The sequence below is a fragment of the Mandrillus leucophaeus genome, unplaced genomic scaffold (genome assembly GCF_000951045.1).
Source record: "Mandrillus leucophaeus isolate KB7577 unplaced genomic scaffold, Mleu.le_1.0 Scaffold123, whole genome shotgun sequence".
In the NCBI taxonomy this organism is placed as follows: domain Eukaryota; kingdom Metazoa; phylum Chordata; class Mammalia; order Primates; family Cercopithecidae; genus Mandrillus; species Mandrillus leucophaeus.
Window position 1 is genome coordinate 3,321,560 of NW_012100654.1, and position 22,167 is coordinate 3,343,726.

At 44.2% G+C, this 22,167-nt stretch overlaps 2 protein-coding genes across 2 annotated transcripts in view; both read left to right on the forward strand.

Annotated features, from left to right (window-relative positions):
* Positions 1–22,167, forward strand: part of MYLK (myosin light chain kinase) — a 226,897-nt gene that overhangs the window by 50,762 nt on the left and 153,968 nt on the right. The window lies entirely within an intron of this gene.
* LOC105533182 (ATP synthase subunit O, mitochondrial) lies at positions 4,950–5,664 on the forward strand. The gene has a single exon (XM_011971553.1). It carries the CDS (start codon positions 4,955–4,957, stop codon positions 5,594–5,596), a length of 642 nt encoding a protein of 213 aa, XP_011826943.1. The 5' UTR covers positions 4,950–4,954; the 3' UTR covers positions 5,597–5,664.

Genomic DNA, 22,167 nt, shown 5'->3' on the forward strand with positions numbered 1-22,167 from the left:
CACACCTCGGTGCCAGCTCCTGGTAGACGCCCAGTGAAAAGAGATTATTTATTCAGTCTGTAGGTTTTCTAAACATTAATCTCTTATCTCATTAATGTTCTGTTTTTATTTAAGATAGATTTTGAGTGTTTGGATTTGATTCATTCAAGTAATGTTTATCAAGCACTTACCATGAGCTGTCTACTGTGTTGGCCGTTTGTGGTTTGAGGAGGTGCTTGTGGAGGGCTGGCCATCATTTGTGAGGACTGTGGTGTTGAGATCTACACATCAGGCTGAGAGTTGGACCAAATCATCTTGACCGTTGCTCCCATCTTCAACATTTTATTATTTTATTCAGTGCCTATTTGTATTGAAGTTGGTGTTGGAGTTTTCTTTGTGGTTTGTTCTGATCACTTCTGATTTTTAATAATATGTCATACATTTGTGTAGCATTTTACAGAACCCCTTCTAGTTTTGTTAGAGGGTAGAGAGTGCTAGTTACCCCCTCTCCCATTTCTCAGCACTTGGGGAAAGATACACAGAACGAAATGAGGTGAAGTGTGTGCATGGAGGGCCAGTGCCTCTAAGAGCACAGCACCCTCCCTCCAGGAGAGCTCGACTGAAGGATGAGGCCAGGGCTCTCGTGACCCCCTTAGGATTCCATCTGTTCAGCCACTGGAGGGCAGAGTTACTGGAGACTTGCTGGCTCAGTGCTCCCAGAGCTCCTCCCTCAGCCCCTTCCAGGCTTCATCTACTGTGAGGGTCTTCCTCGCAATTAGCTTGGAGCACTTCATCTCTGGCCGGAAGCCTCCAGTGGTTCTGAGTGCAGACTCCTGGCCTGGCATTTGCCATTCTCCACGATGTGGTGCTAGTTGCCCATACCAGCACTCTTCCCAGCTGCCAGGCCCCACGATCCCTGAGCAGGTCCCGGGCTTTCCCTCTTGGACTTCCGTCATCCTTTCTAACTAGAGCCCAGACCCCTAATCTATCATAGTGCTACCCCACTTCTTCCAAATGTCACCTCTTCCAGGGAGCCCATCCTGCTTCTTCTTGCCAGTTGTGGTCTCTTTCCTGCTGAATCACCCTGGGGCTTTCCTGTACTGTGTATCTTTGGCTTTATGTTGTGGTTATTTAAGTACTCGTCTCTAGAACGTGAGCCTCTAGACAATCTCTTATTCATCTTTGTGTTCTCTATAGCACCTAGGACAGTGCCCAGCCCGTGGTGTATATTCAGTCAGACCTGGTTAGGTTATGGCTGAGCAGGGATGGATTTAAACACACCGGGGCACGGCAATCAGCCCCGTGATGCCAAAGTGCTGTCATCTGCAAATGTGTTTACTGGGCAGCTTGTCGGCCATCATAAGGAGCTGCCTCTCTTAAGACCAACAGTGTGATCTGGAAGGAGATCTGTTCTGGTGTCATGTGCTTGGGTCTTTGTCTCTAATTCACTCTGTCCTCTGGGCTGTAGTTTCCTCATCCTATAAAAATGAGAGAGTCAAACCAGATGACTGTGATGCCCCTTCCTGTTCCAACATAACATGATTTCATAAAAATACATTTATTTTTATTTTATTTTATTTTTTGAGACAGTCTCACTCTGTCGCGCAGGCTGGAGTACAGTGGCGTGATCTCGGCTCACTGCAACCTCTGCCTCCCGGGTTCAAGCCATTCTCCTGTCTCAGCCTCCCAAGTAGCTGGGACTACAGGCACATGTAACCACACCTGGCTAATTTTTGTATTTTTAGTAGGGATGGGGTTTCACCATGTTGGTCAGGCTGATCTCAAACTCCTGACCTCAGGTGATTCACCTGCCTAGGCCGCCCAAAGTGCTGGGATTACAGGCATGAGCCACCGCGCCCAACCATAAAAATAAACTTTAACCACCTGGTGGTTTTATGAGCATGCTTACCAGTTGACCCCAGTGCTACGTGACAGGCTGACTTAAGTGACTAGTTGGCAGGTTCGTTCAGTAAACGTTCATGGTATGCAGGATGTTTGTACTCCTGCAATAAACAGATGACAGAGAAAACCAAGACACTGTCCCTGCATTCAAAGGTTTGACATCCTCAACTTGCTGAGGCTCCAAATCTGCACTTCGCACACCCATTACATGCACACCAACCTTGAGTGCTGGCACGTTGTGTGGGAATGAGGAAGTGTGTTCTGATGCCACACATGGGACCTGACGTCCTCTTCAAATTAATCCCTGTCCCCTGCCTCTGCTAAAGAACTCTGAAATAAAAGGAGGTGGGAGATGGTGATGGTGAAAAGAGACTTGTGTCCTGTAGTGATGGTGAGGATGAGCAATAGACTCGCCTGTTTTTCTGTCATACGGTGGCACACTGAGTCCCCGAGCAACTCCTCTAAGAGATGCAGGTCCCTCTCAGCCACTCAGAAAACTCCAGCAGGGATTAGAGCAGGATGAGGTGGGGGCAGGCAGGGCCTGTTGAGAGCTGAAGTTTAGATGGTGAGCACAGAGTCCCAAGCCTAGGAGGGAGGTTGTCTGTGGAGTGTGAAGAACTTGGCTCAACCCGGCCACCAAATGCTGGGAAGCCTGACAGGGGAGTGAAAAATGAGCCTGGAAGAGTTGGAGCCAGGAAGGCAAGGAAAATCAAATCAAATCTGGATCCTGATTTAAAAGGCATTAGGCCGAGGGGAGCCAGGCACCTGAACATACTTTCCACAGCGTGTCATGCTGGGCCTGCCTCATCCGTGCGCAACGAGGGGATGTTGGGCCCAGGGAACTGGTTCCCAGGCCACTATCCCCCAGTCAGTCCGCTCAAGCACAGGCACGACCCCATCAAATGCCATACTCTGTTGGGCTGGAGGCCGGGAGAGCTGCTGTGGCTCAGTCCAGAAAGGAGTGAGGAGAGACTGTTTCTGGAGCAGTCTGGCACCAGTCAGTCCTCCACATGCATAGTGAACACTGGTACGGGATTAATGAATTATCTGAGACAAAGCTCTTTTGTCATAAGGTCAAGTTATCCCCAAGCCCACCCCCCACTCTTCATTTTTAGCAGCCAGGACATAGCCATTTGGGGTCTGAAGTGAAATTCTGGACCCTCAGTGCTGGAATCACTCGTGGAGGCACTTTATAGAGAGTGATTTCTCAAGGTGGGATCCTGCAGAAACCACTGGGTGCCTGCAGAGTCCCACCCAAACCCACTGAGGTGAGACCAAGGAATCTGCACTTGAGCACACTGTCCCTAAACAGGTTCTTCTATAAGCCACTCAAGGGACAGCCGTTAGTCTCCAGAGACGGAAGCAAAGGTCACACCTGCAGGTTTCAGCTGCCCCTGGGGGAGCACGTGGGAAGTGGCTGGGCAGTGGAGGAAGGGGTGACTGGGCTTCTGCGTCTTGCCTGATTTTACTTCTGAGGGTGGCGGGTCTGACAATCACAGGCCCTGGGAAGGGGCTCTCTGTTGATAGGCTGCTTGAGCATATTGCTGACTTATAGATTGGTGATTTATTTTATTTTATTTATTTTATTTTGTTTTATTTGAGACGGAGTCTCACTCTGTCGCCTAGGCTGGAGTGCAGTGGCACAATCTTGGCTCACTGCAAGCTCTGCCTCCCGGATTCACGCCATTCTCCTGCCTCAGCCTCCTGAGTAGCTGGGACTACAGGTGCCCGCCACCACGCCCAGCTAATTTTTTCTATTTTGTTTAGTAGAGACGGGAATTGGTAATTCTTATTATCACCATTATCTCCCCCATTATCACCCTCCTGAGGAACCCCCTAGTGAAAATTTAATACGACAGTTATACTTTATACTGTATATGTGTACTGTAGTATATCTGTGGGTATACATAAAAAGAGTAAGACTTTTTGCCCCTTACTCCCGAGAACAAATTGTCCGCCCCTCCCCCCACCTTAGGGATGCTATTACCCCCTTGAGAATGCATCATATAGATTAAATTTTATAATGCTTATAATCTTCTGGAGTAGAGGTGTGGAGTCAGAATAGAGAGGGAAAAATATGGGTAAGAAATAATAAACCTGGGTAAGAATAGCATACAGAAATAAGCACTGTACAGTCTTGTATTATAGTTGTTAGAGATGGGCTGCAAATGTGACTATTTGTTAGCTTTCTGGAAATCATTTTGTCTTTAAAAAATAAGCCCATTTGCTCAGGACATGCATCAAAGGCCTAACTAGTGGGAACTCTAGAGATTATGTGTGGGTATCTACACACGTGCCTGTGCATAAACAAGGGAAGCTGTCTGGATGCTAAAGGTGGTAGGGGATGCTTTTTGGGCAGAAGACTGGAGACCCCTGGTTCTGTCATTGTTCTATCTCCCCTCCTACCCTGAACTCAGATCACCACTATCGTCTGCTCCACACCCTCAGCCCTGTTCCCAAGCTGGCTCAGGCCCCTTCTCGCTGCTCTTCACCTCATCTGACTTGTGGCCCTCGGGTCTCTGTTCTATACTTGGTCATGCTCCCTGAACCTCTCCAAAGTTTCAGTGGGGAAGAGAGGCTGAGGGCAGGACTCGAGCTGTGGCAGAGTATGGGTAAATACCTCAGGGAGGACCAGTTCACCTCGACCTCTTCTTCAGGGAGCAGTGGCCAGCCCGTGCTTATAAACATGTGCTTGCCAGAGTGCAAATGATCAAGAAACGTCAGGGCAGGCAATCAAGAAGCTTTGTGTCATGGGGCAATGGAAAGAATAGAAGCACAGATTTTGTAGCCAGGATATCTGAGTTTGAATTTCTTCTGCTTACATTCTCTAGGCTCCATAGCTGAGATGGGAATAGTAATTCCTACTTCCCAGCATCGTTGGAGGGTTGATGCAATGGCAGATGTGCACCAGCACATAGCAGTTGCCTAATAAAATGGTGGGCATCATAGTACTATAGTAATACAATCAGGATCGCTGATCTGTCCACAGCACCGCTCTAAATGGCTTACTTTGAGAATGCTTTAAAGTAAAAATGCAGTATTCTACTTAAGAAAGCAGATAAGCAGGGAGAAGATGGCCGCCCCAGCAGTGTCCGGTCTCTCCCGGCAGGTGCGATGTTTCAGTACCTCTGTGGTCAGACTGTTTGCCAAGCTTGTGAGGCCTCCTGTTCAGGTATACGGTATTGAAGGTCGCTATGCCACAGCTCTTTATTCTGCTGCATCAAAACAGAATAAGTTGGAGCAAGTAGAAAAGGAGTTGTTGAGAGTAGCACAAATCCTGAAGGAACCCAAAGTGGCTGCTTCTGTTTTGAATCCCTATGTGAAGCGTTCTATTAAAGTGAAAAGCCTAAATGACATCACAGCAAAAGAGAGGTTCTCTCCCCTCACCACCAACCTGATCAATTTGCTTGCGGAAAATGGTCGCTTAAGCAATGCCCAGGGAGTCGTTTCTGCCTTTTCTACCATGATGAGTGTCCATCGCGGAGAGGTGCCTTGCACGGTGACCACCGCATCTCCTTTAGAAGAAGCCACACTCTCTGAATTAAAAACTGTCCTCAAGAGCTTCCTGAGTCAAGGCCAAGTATTGAAATTGGAGGCTAAGACTGATCCGTCAATCATGGGTGGAATGATTGTGCGCATTGGAGAGAAGTATGTTGACATGTCTGTCAAGACCAAGATTCAGAAGCTGGGCAGGGCTATGCGGGAGGCTCTCTAAGTGTTGGTTTTCTGCCATCAGTGAAAATTCTTAAACTTGGAGCAACAATAAAAAGCTTCCAGAACAAACAAACAAACAAACAAAAAAAAAAAAAGCAGATAAGCAAAGGTAGAAAGAAGGCTAAAATTACCTATGGTTCTGCTTTGCTCTCAGTCTGTATTATTGTTTTGTTTAATCGTTCTGTCCTATAGTTCTTTTCTAAGCTAGGGGTTTATTTTGTTTTCAACATAGGAATAACTACAGGATTTATAGGGGCAGAGTGGCTTGTGGAACCATCACAGGCCATGGGTCAGACTTGATTTTTAATTCAATCCCATCCTTTACCAGCTGTGATCATGAGTAATTTGCCAACTCTCCAAGTCATGTTGCTATCTATAAAATGGGGATAATGCTACCTATAATATGGCATTACTTAAGTGAAATATCTTTGCTGCATATGTAATAGAAGTGCTTAGTAACTTTTAGTCATAACTAAAATTATTCATACTGTTTTGTATCCTGCTTTTTTCAGCCAACATAGCATTTTTCAAATCACCCCGTCACCATAATTTTAATGGTGAATATTCCACTAAATTTGATATGCTACCATTTACTGAATCATTCCTCTGTTGGCAGTTATCTTGATGGTTTCTAATATTTCCTTTTATTAAATTAAATTTGCATCAACATCTTTACACATGAAGTTTTTAATTCCATATTTAATATTATTTCCTTGGGATTGATTAGTCAGCAGAAGAGAGGTGAATGGGACAAGGATTCGGGCATCTGTAAGCACAAGTACTTTCCAAGAGGCCAGTCTTCTTCAGCTTGCACTGTTATCAGTAAGGGAGACGACACAGCACCAGTTTTCATGGCCCACCTGCTCCCCGATCTATGAGATTCAAACTCGCCTTGTCAATTTGGAGCACCTCTGTCCACCAGCTTCTTCCTGCCCCAGCTCATAGCTTGGTTCTCTCCGAACCAAGAATCCTTCACTAGACCTCAGTCTGCATCTGCCCTGCAGCTTGGCCTCTTGTCCTGATGCCACACGGGGACCAGCAGGGCCTGCAGGTACCAAGCGGTCAGGAGGGTAGGAGGCAGGAAGCCAGAGAGTCTAGTGAGAGCTGAAACCCGTAGTGGCCTCTGCTGGGGTGGCAGAGGGAGCAAGAACAGCAAGCAGACTCAGAGGCCAGGCCTCTTCATCCTAGTCCTCAGAAAGATCAAGACAGCCCAGGGCTCAGGAGACCTTAGTGCCTACCATGATGCCTGACACACAGTAGGTGATTAAGAAGTGAAAACCAAAGGCTGGACAGTGGGAGAGCTGTGAGTGCAAGGAGAACCATCTTCTTCCCAGAGGTTTACTGACCTTGACTGATTGATAGAGGACCTCATAATTTCAAGCTGAGAGACTCTTCCAGCCACACTGGGTCAAATGTTGAACTACTTGGTACTTGTCATTCCTCTTTTTCTCTTTTCTTCTCTACACATCATGATCCTGGCCCACATAGTGATTAATTTTAATCATTCCATTGAAATCATATTCTTATTCAGAGTATATTTGTCAATTTGTCTTCACTGAGCCCCAGACTAGGAGCCTTTGGTTGGATACTGTCTCCCTTGATAGAGAGTGAGCATCCTAAGGCAGTTGCCACGTCCATTGTACTGACTCTAAAGTAGGTGCACAACGAACACAGAGCTGGGTTCTAAGAGGCATGAAATGCTAAGACTCAGTTCTTGCTCATTAATGCCGCCTGATTGAAGTACTAAAATGTATGTGCATGCACACACTTTCCTGAACTTATATTTGTATCATAAGATCTGCCAGTGCTGACAGCCAGGTGAGGTACCCCATGCCTATAATCCCAGTACTTTGGGAGGTTGTTTGGGGAGGATTGCTTGAAGCCAGGAGTTCGAGACTACCAGCCAGGGCAGCAAAGCAAGACCCAGCCTCTACAAAAAATAGAAATAAAAAAAATTAGCTGGGCATAGTGGTATGCAACTGTCGTCCCAGCTACTGAGAGGCTAAGGTGGGAGGATCACTTGAGCCCAGGAGTTCAAGGCTTCAGTGAGCTATGATTGCACTCCAACCTGGGTAACAAAGCGAAACCCCATCTCTAAAATTTAAACAAAAATTACCTTGTTGAATCTGTCTTTTCCATCTCCACTATTAGAGTAGGCGCTCCTTGTAGGAGGAGACTAGATCCTTAACCTTCTTTACATCCCCAGTGTCTAGCACAGTAGCAGTGAAGGGTGCTCAATGAGCCTTTATCCTGTGCATAAACAAACACTAGTAATGAACAAGACCCTATGCCCTATGGTCAGTATATTAATACAATAAAATGTGCAACAAAAAATATAGGAAAGAAGCATGCAGAAGACCTCATGAAGAAGGCCAGTTTTATTCTAGGCCTTTCTAGGGTCAGTAATTTATTCAGTTACAAAATAAGGGTGTGGTGTTTAACAGTGCTCTCGAAGAATACTCCTGCGGGGACACTGGTGAAATATCTTGTCAAAAGACTAGGAAGCCTTGGCATAACTTTTTGATACTTAGAACTTTCTTGCCCATGATTCTATTTGACTCCCCTGAAAAGTAGTGAGCTATGGAGGAACAAGCCTGAATTTGGGGACCTTGTGTAAATTACTTACCTTCTTTGAGATTTTTTTTCTTACCTATAAAATTAGTATGGTAACACTGACCTTACAGAGGTATTGGGAGGATTAACTCAAATGACGTACATAATGTAGCCTGTACTTCCCAAGAACGAACATCCAACCCCCTCCATGCTTGTACAGCAGGGGGAGTAGTAATTGCCTCTGGAGGCCTGTGATGCAGTCTCCACTGACCCTGCAAAAGTGCTGTAACCTCTGCCTGACCTGCTTGTAGGTTGCTTAGGAGGGGAGCTGAGAAGTGACAGGAAAAAGGTTTTGTATGCAGTTTATGAGTTAAGAGAATATTACTTAATTGTGGGTTTGATGGAAAACATTATGTGAGGTTGGTTCAGATCTTTCCAGAGGTCTGCCAGCAACCTCAGAAGTGGAGCCTTATTGAAAACAGCTGGGGAGAAGGTTGGCGCCCAGCCTCTCCTTGCTTTTCCATGCCCCAGAGCTGTCTCAGTGGACTGAGCTCAGCCCCAGGACCCTGCCAAAGGCTCTGGCAGCCTCAGCTGGGGACAGGCAGTGGTTCTGCCCAGCCTGGGGCTCCATCTCTAAGATTGAAACCAGTTAAGCTAGGAATTTGCCAGGCCACCAGTCAGTATTTCTTCCAGGTTTTGAAATTAGCCGCTGACTTGAGTTCTTGCAGGATGAGTTAACCAGTGCAACGTTTTCATGGCAGGGGTGTGGGCTGCCTACTGGATGTGTGATGGATGGGCTGTGTTGTCCTTTGAAGTCCTCCCAGCTGTCCTGCTGGGCACCAGCTAGAGAATGAGGATACTGTTCAAAGCACAGCCCTCCTATATGTCCATTTGGAAGCCTCACCCTCCTTTGCTGCAGAGGCTTTTCTATCGGAAGGCTGCTAGCTTTGCTATAGCTGAAGCCCATTTGGTTTTATCCCAACTACTCACCAACCATGTCGATTCCAGCTGACTTTTCTTAAAGACAAATATGGCATGCCACTCCCTTATTCTTTCACTTCGAAGGGACATTTAGTCACTGCCAGTCTCTCATTTTATTTACTTTCTAAAAATGTGCTCCTAGTAAATTTGCATAATTTGAATTTCAGTAAAATTTTAAAACTTTTTTTTTTATTGTTCATGAAAGTAAAATGTGTTCCATACTTTAAAAGATTTGAAATACAGACAGTGTAGAAAACAATCCCGCCATCCAGAGATGACAGCTATTTACACATTGGTAGATTTCCTTTGTATTTTTTTTCTATTGTAACAAGGAAAAAGTATATCGTTATTAAAAGTTACATTATGGATATTAAGTAACTGGTTTTATATGCTGCCTTTTTAGTTAGTACTTCTTTTTTTTTTTTTTTTTGAGACAGAGTCTCACTCTGTTGCCCAGGCTGGAGTGCAGTGGCGCGCTCTTGGTTACTGCAAGCCCCACCTCCCAGGTTCACACCATTCTCCTGCCTCAGTCTCCTGAGTAGCTGGGACTACAGGCGCCCGCCACAATACCTGGCTAATTTTTTTTTTGGATTTTTAGTAGAGACAGGGTTTCACCATGTTAGCCAGGATGGTCTTGATCTCCTGACTTCGTGATCCACCTACCTCGGCCTCCCGAAGTGCTGGGATTACAGGCGTGAGCCACCGCGCCCAGCCCCTTTTTAGTTAATGCTTTCTCATGTTCTTTAAAATTCTTCAAGATAAATCTTAATAGTTATGTAGTATTTTGGTCTTATAATTATTTCAAATAGACTATGTTTTTGATATTTTGATTTCTAATATTTAATCGTTTAAATAAATTAAACTTATATCCATCTTCATGGACATCTTTGCTAATTCCTAAGAGATATTAGAAATAGAAGTATTGAATCTTTTTAAGTCTTTGGATAGCTATTTCCAAATTGTTAAAAATAGCCTTATAAGGTCAACATTACTATGCTAATTTTATAGGTAAGAAAAATGAAGTTTAAATTATTACCCTCCCTTCAGCAATGTGTAAGAATGTAATTTTCTCACACTCATAAGCACTAGTTATCCCTTTACCTATTAACACATTTTTAAATGAAAAATATCACATTTTATTTTATATTTGCTTGATTAATTTTAAATTAAACATTTTTATATGTTTGGCTACTACTGCAGAAACTTCTTGTTCCTGTCCTTTACTTTTTTCCTTCTGTGTTCTTTTTATTTAGTCATGTAAACTTTTTATATCTTAAAAATGTTCACCTTTTTTACATATATATTTGAAATATTTTTAATGTGTTTACCTTTTAATTGTTACCCTAAGTTTACTTTTGTACAGAAATTTTAAATTTTAATGGTCACATGTCTTTATGCTTTCCACTATTAGTATCATGCCTGGAATCTCTAAGATTATGTCCACATTTCTTCTAGCTTTTTTTACTTTTAACATTTTAATCAAAATGGATGTTTCTGTGTATAATGTGAGGAAGAAATCTTGAATAGGATTTTTTTTCAAGTTATCCATACTTACTAAATAATCTATTCTTTTCCCATTAGTTTGAGATCAGCTTTACTGTGTACTGAAGTCTTATGTATAGAGTTTGTTTTAGGATTTTTCTGGACTATTTCATTAGTCAATATGTGAACCAAAATGGTTTTAATAATTGTAGCTTTTTAACATTCCGTATCTAATCATATAATCCTACTGGTTACTTTTAATACAAGAACAAAGTATTTCTCTTTATATATCGAAGACTTCTCACATGTTGTTTAGAAAGTTTTGAAACTTTAATTATATAGGATCTTCATGTTTCTTAAGTTTTTTCCTGGGTGAAGTGTGTGTGCATACCTTTCCTAATGGTAATAGCTACTAGATATGAAAACAATTTTAACTTTTGAGTAGTTTATAATTGGCTAAAGCCAAAATCAGAGGTATAGATGGTTTCCACCTTATGATAGTTCAGCTTATACATTGTCAACTTTATGCAAAAATGATACACATTCATTAGAAGCTGTACTTCAAGTACCCCCACAACCATTGTTTTTCACTTTCAGTGCTCAATACATTACATGAGATATTCAATGTTGTGTTATATAATAGGCCTTGTGTTAGATGATTTTGCCCAACTGTAAGCTAATGTAAGTATTCTGAGCATGTTTAAAGGAGGCTAGGCTAAGCTATGATGTTTGATGAGTCACTATATTTAATGCATTTTCAACTTAGAAAATGTTTGACTTAGGATGAGCTTATTGGGATGTAGGCCATCATAAATTAAGGAGCATTTGTATATGCATAGCCTTTAATGCTTTTATCACTGAACAAAAGTTACTAAAAATTAGTGAGCCAATCATTCAACTCATAAAATCAAAGGCTAGAACAAGCCAAAGGAAAGCAGAAGCAAAACATTTATATAAAAGGAGAAATGAGTTTATTACAAAGAGAAAAACAATATTTAGGAGTCAACTTAAGGACTGGTCTTAGAAATAGGAAATAGGCCAACCCTACTAGGCCATTCAAAGAAAAACAGAAAGTACACCTAACATTTGGAAATGGGACTCTAACCACTGATCTGTAGTTAATAAAAATGAGATTTTCAGGGTAAACTCTGATTTGAAGATATTGAAAGAAGTAGATGCTTTTCTAAGAAAATTAACTTAAAAAGAAGTTGAAAACCTGAAAAGTTCAGTGGAAGAAACTGGAACAGTTGAAGAAATACATCCTGAGAAAGTTCTGGATCCACATAGTTTTATAGATGAGTTCATTAAAACCTTCAAGGAGTAGATCATTCCAAGCTCTGTATTTGTAGCACAAAGGTTATTTACAGTATGAAATGGAATATTTATTCCATAGTCTTTCTCACCTTTATACACTCAATTCCGTGAAATTCTTGGAAAACTAGGATTGGGGTTGTAAGACATCTTAGAGGGTAGGGAGGCTTCTTCTGACAACATCCCAGCCAGACGGCTCTCCAGCCTTCTATGAACATTCTGGGGACGGGGATCTACCATGTCACAGTTGGTCCATTTGGTTGTTGAGGCATTGTTGGTCTTACTTATATGAACCTAAATCTGCCTCTGGAGAATTTTGGACCCATTTCTCCTTGGCCTGTCCTCTGGCACTACATAGCATGTAGACTTTTATACAAGAGCTCATCATATATTTGAAGACAGATGTGCCCTCCTTTTGGTGTGTTTTACTCCAGGCTAAATAGACCAACTTCCCTCAACTAAACTAAACTTTATGTTCCTTCAATAAACATCTGTTGAGCACCTGCCAGGTGCCAGCCGGACATTGGGCATCATCCCCTCACACAACATGAGCCCCTTCCTCAGTATCCTATTAACACGTGGCACTTGTACCTGGATGCAGTCCGTCAGTGATGCCCATGTGGAATGGGACTGCCCACTCCCTGTGTGGACACCATGCTCTGTTAATACGGCTTAAGGTTAAATCATGTTTAAAAGACTCATGCTTGGCTCCTTTGATGTGAGCTGCCCTTCCACCCTAATTTTGTCTAGTTGATGATTTAGAACCTTCACAAGACATATTCTCTCCTAATATATCTTGATTCGGACCTTTGTTCTTTTATTTTATTTTGAGAAAGCATTTTGCTCTTGTTGCCCAGGTTGGAATACAATGGCATGATCTCGACTCACGGCAACCTCTGCCTCCAAGGTTCAACCGATTCTCCTGCCTCAGCCTCCCAAGTATCTGGGATTACAGGTGCCCACCACCACACCCAGCTAATTTTTTTTTTTTTTTTTGTATTTTTAGTAGAGATGGGGTTTCACCATGTTGGTCAGCCTGGTCTCGAACTCCTGACCTCAGGTGATCCACCCACTTCAGCCCAAAAGTGCTGGAATTACAGGCATGAGCCACTGCACCCGGCCTGACTTTGTTCTTTTAGAACATTGATTCTATCAGCCAATATGTATACTCCCAGGATTAATGCCAACTTTAGTACTCGTGAGCAGCCTTGTAGTCCATTCAAGTAATAAATTCAACAGAATAAAAATGTTCAACAAAAGAGAAATAGGAAGTCCTAGGACCTACCAGAGAGACCATGACATTAATTTAAAAATACTTATTGATCACCTACTATGTGCCAGTCATTGTACTGGGAGTTGGTAGTTCACTGGTGAGCCAAAGCTTTGTAGCTCTTTCCACAAACAGTTACAGTTTAGTGCATGAGACAGGCAGGAGTAACTGTGCACACAGATGAATTATAAGCTGTGATGAGGCCCACTGAAGGAAATCCCGGGGTGCAATGAGAGCATAACAACATGACTTAGTTTGGGAAATCAACAAAGGTGTCTCTGAAGTGACACCCAGGCTGGGATATAAAGACTGGAGGGAGAGACATCAGTCAGCTAGCCACTCAGTGCTGCCAAAAGGAAGTGGCCATGCTGAGTGTGGAGACAAGTTCAGAATAGGTGTAATGCCTGTTTCCCTCTCATGAGTAAGTCACAGTCTTGCAGTAAGTTGTGCCAAATATAGCTGGAATGAATAAAAACATAACCCGTGTTACTGGCATAAGGGCTGTCACCTCAGATTGTCATGAGCCATTCTGGTTTAAAATATTCTCATTTTTCCAGTAAAGTCATCCAAATATGCTTGGAGTTCCAGTATTTTGATGTTGAAACTTTTATAGCACCAACTCCTTCTTGCACCTGGAGGCTGCTCGTAAATCTCTCGTCAGATAATGTGTCCTGATTTTTTTAATGGAAAATATGGTCCTGTGCTTGGTGTAGGGCAGAGAGAAATGTGGAAGGTGATGTCATGGTGATTAGTTGTCTCAGATTTTCTGGGATGGGCCTGATTTTAAGTAGTGTGCACTGTGATCAGATCAGCATGCACTCATTTTTAACACATGATCACCGTAGGTAATAGTGTAGGTGCTGCAAGGTGAAAGCAGGGCAAGATCAGAGGCAGCCAGCGTAACTGGGGAGGCTCTCTAGAGGCAGAGCAAGTGGTCCTGGAGGAGCAGGCAGAGAGGCGACGAGTGCACTGGTGTGGCCTTTTGGAATTGCTCCTCGCTTGGCTCTGCCAGCAGTGCACATTTCTAAGGCCCCTATCCTGTTCACCAGCCAGCCAGACAGTGTATGGTGAAGATGTTTCGAAAGGACACATCCCATAGACAAATAGAAATAGAACTATGATGATCTCCTTTTGCGACAAGGAAGTAAGTAAAAATTGATTGTACCAGCATTTAGCCCTGGCTTTAGAATATTATTTTTCAGACTTACAAGCAAATACTACCTACTTAGAGGTAGAACTGAGTCCCCATTACCCAATCTCTGGGTATATTTACAGAACTAGGTCCACTGTGGCCAGGGGCCAGGAGCAGCAGTGGCCTGAGCCCTGCATGGGGTTAGGGGTCTTTGCCTTAGAGAGGGTCTGGGTGAGTCATTCAGGTCAGGGCTGTCCTTATTGAATGCGTCTTCCCTTCAGGTAACATAGCTGAGCAGTCAGTGCTGAGAATTCTGACTCTGCCCTCACCTGTATTTGGTGGCAGTCCTTCCCAGGGGCAGAAGACGCAGCCGAGGGCCAGGGAAACATTGGTTTTTTCATTTCCCCCTGTCCAGCAAAAGGAAGGGAAAAACATCAAGCTTGGAAATGGGACCCTGACCCTGGACCCAATTGTAAAGCTCTTAGAAAAGGCTTTGGAGTAAGCACTGCTCTCATGCTTGCATCCTGCAGCTGGGGGCGAAGGGCTCTCCAGACCTTCCTGCTTCTTTTGGGCTGCGGGCTGTCCTGGTTCCCCTCCGCTTCTAGGGCAACAGCCCTGCTGGGCAGCAGTGTCAGCCAAGTGATCACTGTGAGAAGCTGCTGCTGAGAGGCCAGGAGTTCGGTCAGCGTGCCCAGATCCTAGGGGCTCCTTTAGAAGCCAAATGGTGATGGTAGGAGTCCAGGCTCTCTTAGGCTGAAGAGGACTCTTTAGAGTGTAACAAGTTTGCAGACCCTTCCAATATCTAACCCAAAGCTGACCCTTTTAACAACACAAAATAAAGTCATCTTCTCAAGAGCCACCGGGCCTCTCTCAGCAGCCCCCTCCCCTGAAGGCATCTACAGGCATCATTCATCCTTAGCAAGTACTTCTCCCTGTCACTTCCTGACACCCCCATGGGACTGCTACCCACCCATCCTTAATTCTTCCCCACTCCTCAGACCTGGAGGTCACTATGGCTAATGTGCTTAGCGCAGCAAAGGCCTTAGGGCAGCCCCGGCACCAGCCATGCATTTGTTTTTGTTTAGAGACAGAGTCTCACCCTGTCACCCAGGCTGGAGTGCAGTGGCATAACCTCGGCTCACTGCAACCTCCACCTCCCAGGTTCAAGCAATTCTCCTGCCTCAGCCTCCTGAGTATCTGGGATTACAGGCGCAAGCCACTATGCTCGGCTAATTTTTGTATTTTCAGTAGCGGCGGGGTTTCGTCATGTTGGCCAGGCTGGTCTCGAACTCCTGACCTCAGGTGATCTGCCAACCTCGGCCTCCCAAAGTGCTGGAATTACAGGCATGAGCCACCACACCCAGCCTTATGCACTTGTTTTTAACAGAAGAAGAATGGGTTGCGCTGCCTCTGAAATTCTCTGAGCTGGGTGGTCTGAGCAGTTGTCTGTACTGAGACCAAGCCCTACCTGCCGGCTTCTCAACCCGCTGCTTTTGTCTAACGGTGGCTCAGCTGGTTCCCCGCCCCCACCATTTCTTCCCAATCCTTCCTCCCTGAGGATCACAGACTTGAAAGGGACGCTGGTGGGAGGGGGAAAGGAAAGTTTGAGTTTTGTTTTTTACTACATAACTGGGCAGCTTTTCCCTCCATTTTTCCAGATGCTTCTTTAGAAAAGAGATTTCAGTGGCTTGGACTGGGAAGTCTAATTCTGCTTTAAATGTGTGTTTTGAACCAGGACTCTGACCCCTTTGGTGCTCCCCAGCCCCCAGGCAGGCCACCAACAAATACCCAGAGAACAACCACAGGCAGGGCTTGCTCACAATGGGTCCTGATTGGAGGGTTGTTGCTATGTGTTTCTTTTCTTTTCTGCAACTCCTGGGCCATTGCCCTAAAATTCCTGAGCAATAGCCTGTGAGAGGGCGGTGCCCTGTGGAACTAAGTTGGCAAGAGCCAATAGTTCAGGTGGAAGTGGCTGAGGAGAGCTACTCTGGTTCAGCAGGAGCTGTTTATGTGCTGGCATGACCTAGAATCTGCCTTGGCTCACAACCTGGGGTCTCCGAGGAGCCCTCCTAAGGTGGGCAGGGCTATTGGGAGCCATCTCGCATCTAGTGCAAACTGGGTTCGCCCTTTCCCTACAAACCCTTAGGCACCAGCCCCAGCCCTATAAGTCACCCCTACTGCTGCTCCCCTGGGGCAGATGCTGTATTAAGAAGTGGTTCTACCTTCCTGCTCAACTCACAGCAACAACTCACAGCCCTCACCCTCCTCTGTGCTCCCATGGTCCTCAGCACACGCCTCTTCCACAGCCCTGACTGCATGTGCTGTGGGCCTTGAGGCTGCGAGCCACTTCTGGGCGGCCTGGAGCAAAGGCCTGTGTGATCATGGGCCAGAGAAGGGGGAATGAGGGTGGAGAGAAATAGGCAGACCAGGTCATATTCAAAGCACAATGAGAACTCATTGGAAATTTTCAAAACAGAGAGGTGGCTTTGGTCTGATTTATTTATTATAAGGCAGTGTAACATTTAGCAAAGGGATAAACATATAGCTAATTGAAACAGAACAGAGAGTTCAGAAATGGAGTTATATATATTGTCTCACTGACATTTTTATTGTGGTAAAATATACATAAAATGAAATCTACCACTTTAACCATTTATAAGTGGACAGTTCAGCGGCACTCAGTACGTTCACACTGTTGCACAACCATCACTACCATTTATCTCTGGAACCTTTCCGCCTTGTAAAACTAAAAGTTCATACCCATTAAACAATAACTTCTCACTTCCTTTCCTTCTAGCCCCTGGCAACCACCATTCTACTTTCTGTCTCTATGAATTTGACTACTCTAAGTACCTCACGTAAGTGGAATTATATAGTATTTGTCCTTTGTCACCGTCTTACTTTACTTAGCATAATGTCTTCAAGGTTCACCAGCGTAGCATATGTCAGCATTTGCTTCCTTTTTAAATTTTTCCCTATGTAATGCCAAACCACATAACCTTCCTTTTTAAGGCTGAATAATATCCCATTATACACATATATCATATTTTGCTTGTCCATTTATCTGTTGATGCACATTTGGGTTGCTTTCACTATCTGGATGTTGTGAATAATGCTGTCATGAATGTGGGTATACAAATTCCTTCTTTCTTTTTTTTTTTTTTGTGAGATGGAATCTCACCCTGTTGCCCAGGCTAGAGGCAATGGCACAATCTTGGCTCACTGCAACCTCTGCCTCCTGTATTCAAGCAATTCTCCTGCCTCAGCCTGCCGAGTAGCTGGGATTACAGGTGTGCGCCACCACCCCCGGCTAATTTTTGAATTTTTAGTAGAGATGGGGTTTCACCATGTTGACCAGGCTGGTCTCGAATGCCTGACCTCAGGTGATCCACCCGCCTCAGCCTCCCAAAGGCTGGGATTATAGGTGTGAGCCACCACACCTGGCTTGGATGTACAAATTTCTGTTCAAGTCCCTGCTTTCAATTATTTTAAGTATATGCTCAGAAGTGGAATTGCTGGATCATATGATAATTGAACTTTAATTTTTTGAAAAACTCTGCCATTTTACATTTCCACCAGTGGTGTGCGAGGGTTCCAATTTCTCCATGTCCTTGCCCATACTTGTTATTTTCTGTTGCTTTTTTTTAAATAATGGTGTCCTTAAGATGAGTTTTTAAAGAAAGAAAATGAAAACTTATAAACCTATGAGGACAGAGAGAATGAGGAGAGACAACAGCAAATGAGAGATGTGAACAAACTGGTAGATGATGGCATGTGAATAGATGGTTGGCTGAGTTGGGTTTCAGTCTTCTGTTGCACTATGCCTGTGGTTAGGGGAGTGAGCAATGATGAAAGTAAGCCTGTTTGTGCCAGAAAATGTCTGAAGAGGCTGAGAAATTGGAAGATGACATACTTCCAGAGCCTAGTTTGCAAAGTGAAGCTGAAAAGCTGGAAGATGAAAGGTCTGATAAGGAGCAGTGAGGCCCCGGGTCCCCCCTGTAGTCCATGCCCCAGGCCTCTCTCCTCCCGTATACCCAAGGAGACCGAAAGCTCCTCCACGGAGAGGCCGAAGCTGACCAGCTGTCATGTCCTGGACATGAGGTACAGCTGCAGACAGGGCGAGGCGCTGTACTCAAAAGGGAGAGGGGCTGAGTGAAAGTCAGCATGTGGAAAATAACCAACTCACCCTCCCACCCCACCTTGGTCTTCCCTCACTCAGCGTACTAAATGCTGCTAGACAGACTTCATTGCTGTACCCACCCTCCACCCCACACCACCAAAGCAGCAACTAGGAAGATGCCTTTTTATGGAAACTGATCATCTCAAGGGAGAAGATCTGCAGATATTGATGTTGATGTTTAATATTCAATCCCTCTACCATGAGGTCTGACACATTGACAGGTCCCATCTGTACACCTGGAACTTCGTATTTCCTCACTTACGTACAGGAAAAATCAGTAAAGGATCGTCGGATGTCCAAGGGAATCCTCTGTTATGGAACAGACATAAAGAACCGAACAAGGAACCAAGTAGAAACAGAAGACTACAGGAAACAGAACTTCAAAGAAGTTTCTCTCACCTCAGAGATAAGATGTTATGTCCATTAAGCAAGAAGAGAGGACAATTCAAAACAATTTTGAAAAATTGAAAAAGGGTTTTTTGAAGTTAATACTAGCCAAAATAATAAATTCAATATAGTAGTTGGAAAATAAAGTCAAAGAAATCTCCTGGAGAGAATAAAAAGACTGAGGTGGGAAAAGTGTGAAAAGAAATGTAGGTCAGTCTAATAGGGCTCACGTCCAGTTCATGGGCGTTCCATGAAGAGAACATCAAGGAAAACAGTAGAGAGAGAATTCTCAAAACACAAACATTCCTCAAAACTGAAAGACATGCATTGCCAGTAATGAAAGTATCTACCAACGGTCTGACGGACAGTGAACAAAGACCCACGCCAAGTCAGGTCATCATGAAATTCTAGAATATCAAAATGAAGAAAAGATTCTAAGAGTTTGAAAGGAAAACACACACACAACCTCACACACATAATAGGTCACAGATGATGGATCAGGGAGTCAGTGTGGCATTATCGCTCTCAAACAGCAACACTGGTTGCCAGAATTGCCTTCAAATGCCACGAAGCAATATCTTCAGAGTTCTGAAGAAAAAAAAGGTTTCCACTTAAAATGCCATCTCCAGACAAAATGTCAGTTGAGTATAAAGGTAGAATGTGGATACTTTTGGAAATGCCAGATCTAAAAATTTTTAACTTTCCATCCGTTCATTCTTAGGAAACTACTGAAATGGTATTCTACCAGAATGGTGGCATAGAATGAGAAATTTCCAAGAGGATGGTGAAGGAATGTTCCAGGACCACTATGCATCAAGCCCAGAAAACATCCGGTTTAGATTAGAGGAGGATGACAAAATGTTCCAGGAGGGATATCTCTAAAGGAGAAAACAATAACAGCAACTGATGAATTATCTGAGGCATTTGACCATTACTGAGAAGAATTTATGGTTCTCTTAAGAAGTTGGAGTCCTTACAAAACTAAGGAAATCAAAGTAAAGCAGTTATTAACTCCAGGAAAATAAAAAGTTCAAGATATTTCTTGTAATATACTATGTGGCATGGCAGTGAGCAAAGTTAGAATGTAGTGAAGACCACAATTTTTGTCATGTCAATGTGTAATGTCATTTTGCGGGGGTAAGGGATGGATTTATGTGGGGGCAGATTTGAGAGCTAGAAGTTCACATTCCATATAGAGAACTTAAGAGATTGTCTTAGTCCATTTAAAGTTTGTGCTGCTATAACAAAATGCCACAGACCGAGTAATTTATAAACAAGAGGAATTTATTTCACACAGCCCTAGAGGCTGAGAAGTCTAAGATCAATGCACCACTTGGTGAGGACCAGTCTTTCTGTTTCCAAGAGAACACCTGTTGCTGCATCCTCCAAAGGGAATGAATGCCATGTCATCCCATGGTGGAAAGCAGGAGGGCAAAAAGGGGCAGACTACCTCCGTCAAGCCCTATTCTAAAGGGCACTTAATCCCTTCATGAAGGTTCTGCCCTCGTGAGCCACACCTCCTAATGCTGTAGCATTGATGATTAAGTTTCAGCATGAACTTTAGAGGGGACAAAAACACTCAAACCATAGCAGAGATAATGCATAAAAAGAATAAAGTAGGCCAGGTGCGGTGGCTCACACCTGTAATCCCAGCAACTCTGGGAGGTCGAGATGGGCGGATCGCTTGAGCCCAGGAGTTCGAGACCAGCCTGGGCAACATGGCGAAATCCCATCTTTACCAAAAATATGAAAAATTAGCCAGGCATGGTGGCATGTGTCTGTGGTCCCAGCTACTTGGGAGGCTCTGGTGGGAGGATCGCTTGAGCATGGGAGGAAGAGGTTGCAGTGAGCCAAGATCTGCCACTGCACTCCAGCCTAGGTGACAAAGTGAGACCCCATCTCCAAAAAAGAAAAAAAAAAAAAAAGAAAAGAGAATAAACTAGTAGTTGTGTAAGACTGTTTAGGAATAATGGAAGAAATATCAGAAGAAATGACTAAAAGCGTTGAAGATGATTGCCCTCAAGGAAGTAGAAATGGGAGTGGGAGGGCAGCCTGCGTTCTTATGACTTATAGTACCAATTCACGTTTTTTACCATGTATGGGTGTTTTGGTGAGAATAAAAATATATGTATTATTTGAGGCGGAGTTTCGCTTTTGTTGCCCAGGCTGGAGTGCAATGGCGTGATCTTGGCTCACTGCAACCCTCCGCCTCCCGGGTTCAAGTGATTTTCCTGCCTCAGACTCCCGAGTAGCTGGGATTACAGGCGCCCGCCACCACGCCCAGCTGATTTTTTGTATTTTTAGTAGAGACGAGGTTTCACCATGTTGACCAGGCTAGTCTCAAATTCCTGACCTCAGGCAATCCACCTGCCTCGACCTCCCAAAGTGCTGGGATTACGGGCGTAAGCCACCACATCTAGTCGAGAATAAAAATGTTTTAATAAAGATCTGTTTTTTTAGCCTAACGACCAGTCAGACACTAACATGGCATGAGGAACAACTTTGATTCCTTCTCTGACATGATTCTCTATGCAAATCATGATGCCTTTGGGCAGCTCGGGACATGGGGCAGACATTCGAGCTTAAAGGGACATTTTCATGAGGCTGCGTCTGCCACTTGTGCCAGGTATTTTCCAACAGAGTCACAGAGATGCTCTCCTGGCCATGTGGATGCAGGTGGCATAAAAGATCCTGCTTTCATAGCCCCACCTGCTCCACTCCGTCCCTCACAGCTGCCACCTGGGAGAGTCTGAGCAGAATGCATGCTTTGTGTGGTGGATTCCGACCCAACGTGGAGCAGGTGTTGGGTCACACAGACAGGCTGCAGAGACCAGAAATTCTGAAACAAAGCCAAGGAAGCCAAGTCATGATGTTCTCAGGGTGTTGAGAACCTCAGGTCACTTTTGCCCGTCCCTGCTTTTAAACAGAAATTGTCAGAAAATAAGACAGAACAATCTGTGGTCAGTGTCTGAGTCTTCATGGAGGGGTAATAGTCTGTGTTGTTTGGGGAGCCGCCCTCTGCTCCATCCTTACTGCCAGTGAAGTATGTCTCTCCCTGTCTCCAGGTCCAATCATGACTGGCTAAAAATTTCAGATTTATTTCCAGATTTATTTCCTGACACTCACCCATCCTTCTTGAAATTCCAGGGCTGCATTAGTCAGTGAGGCAGAAATCCAGGGGATGGTGTCTGTCTCCAAGGCTCAAATGGTATTTTGGGAGTGGAGTAATGGCACAGTAGAACTGCAGACTGGATATTTGTTTTAAAATGTGTTTTT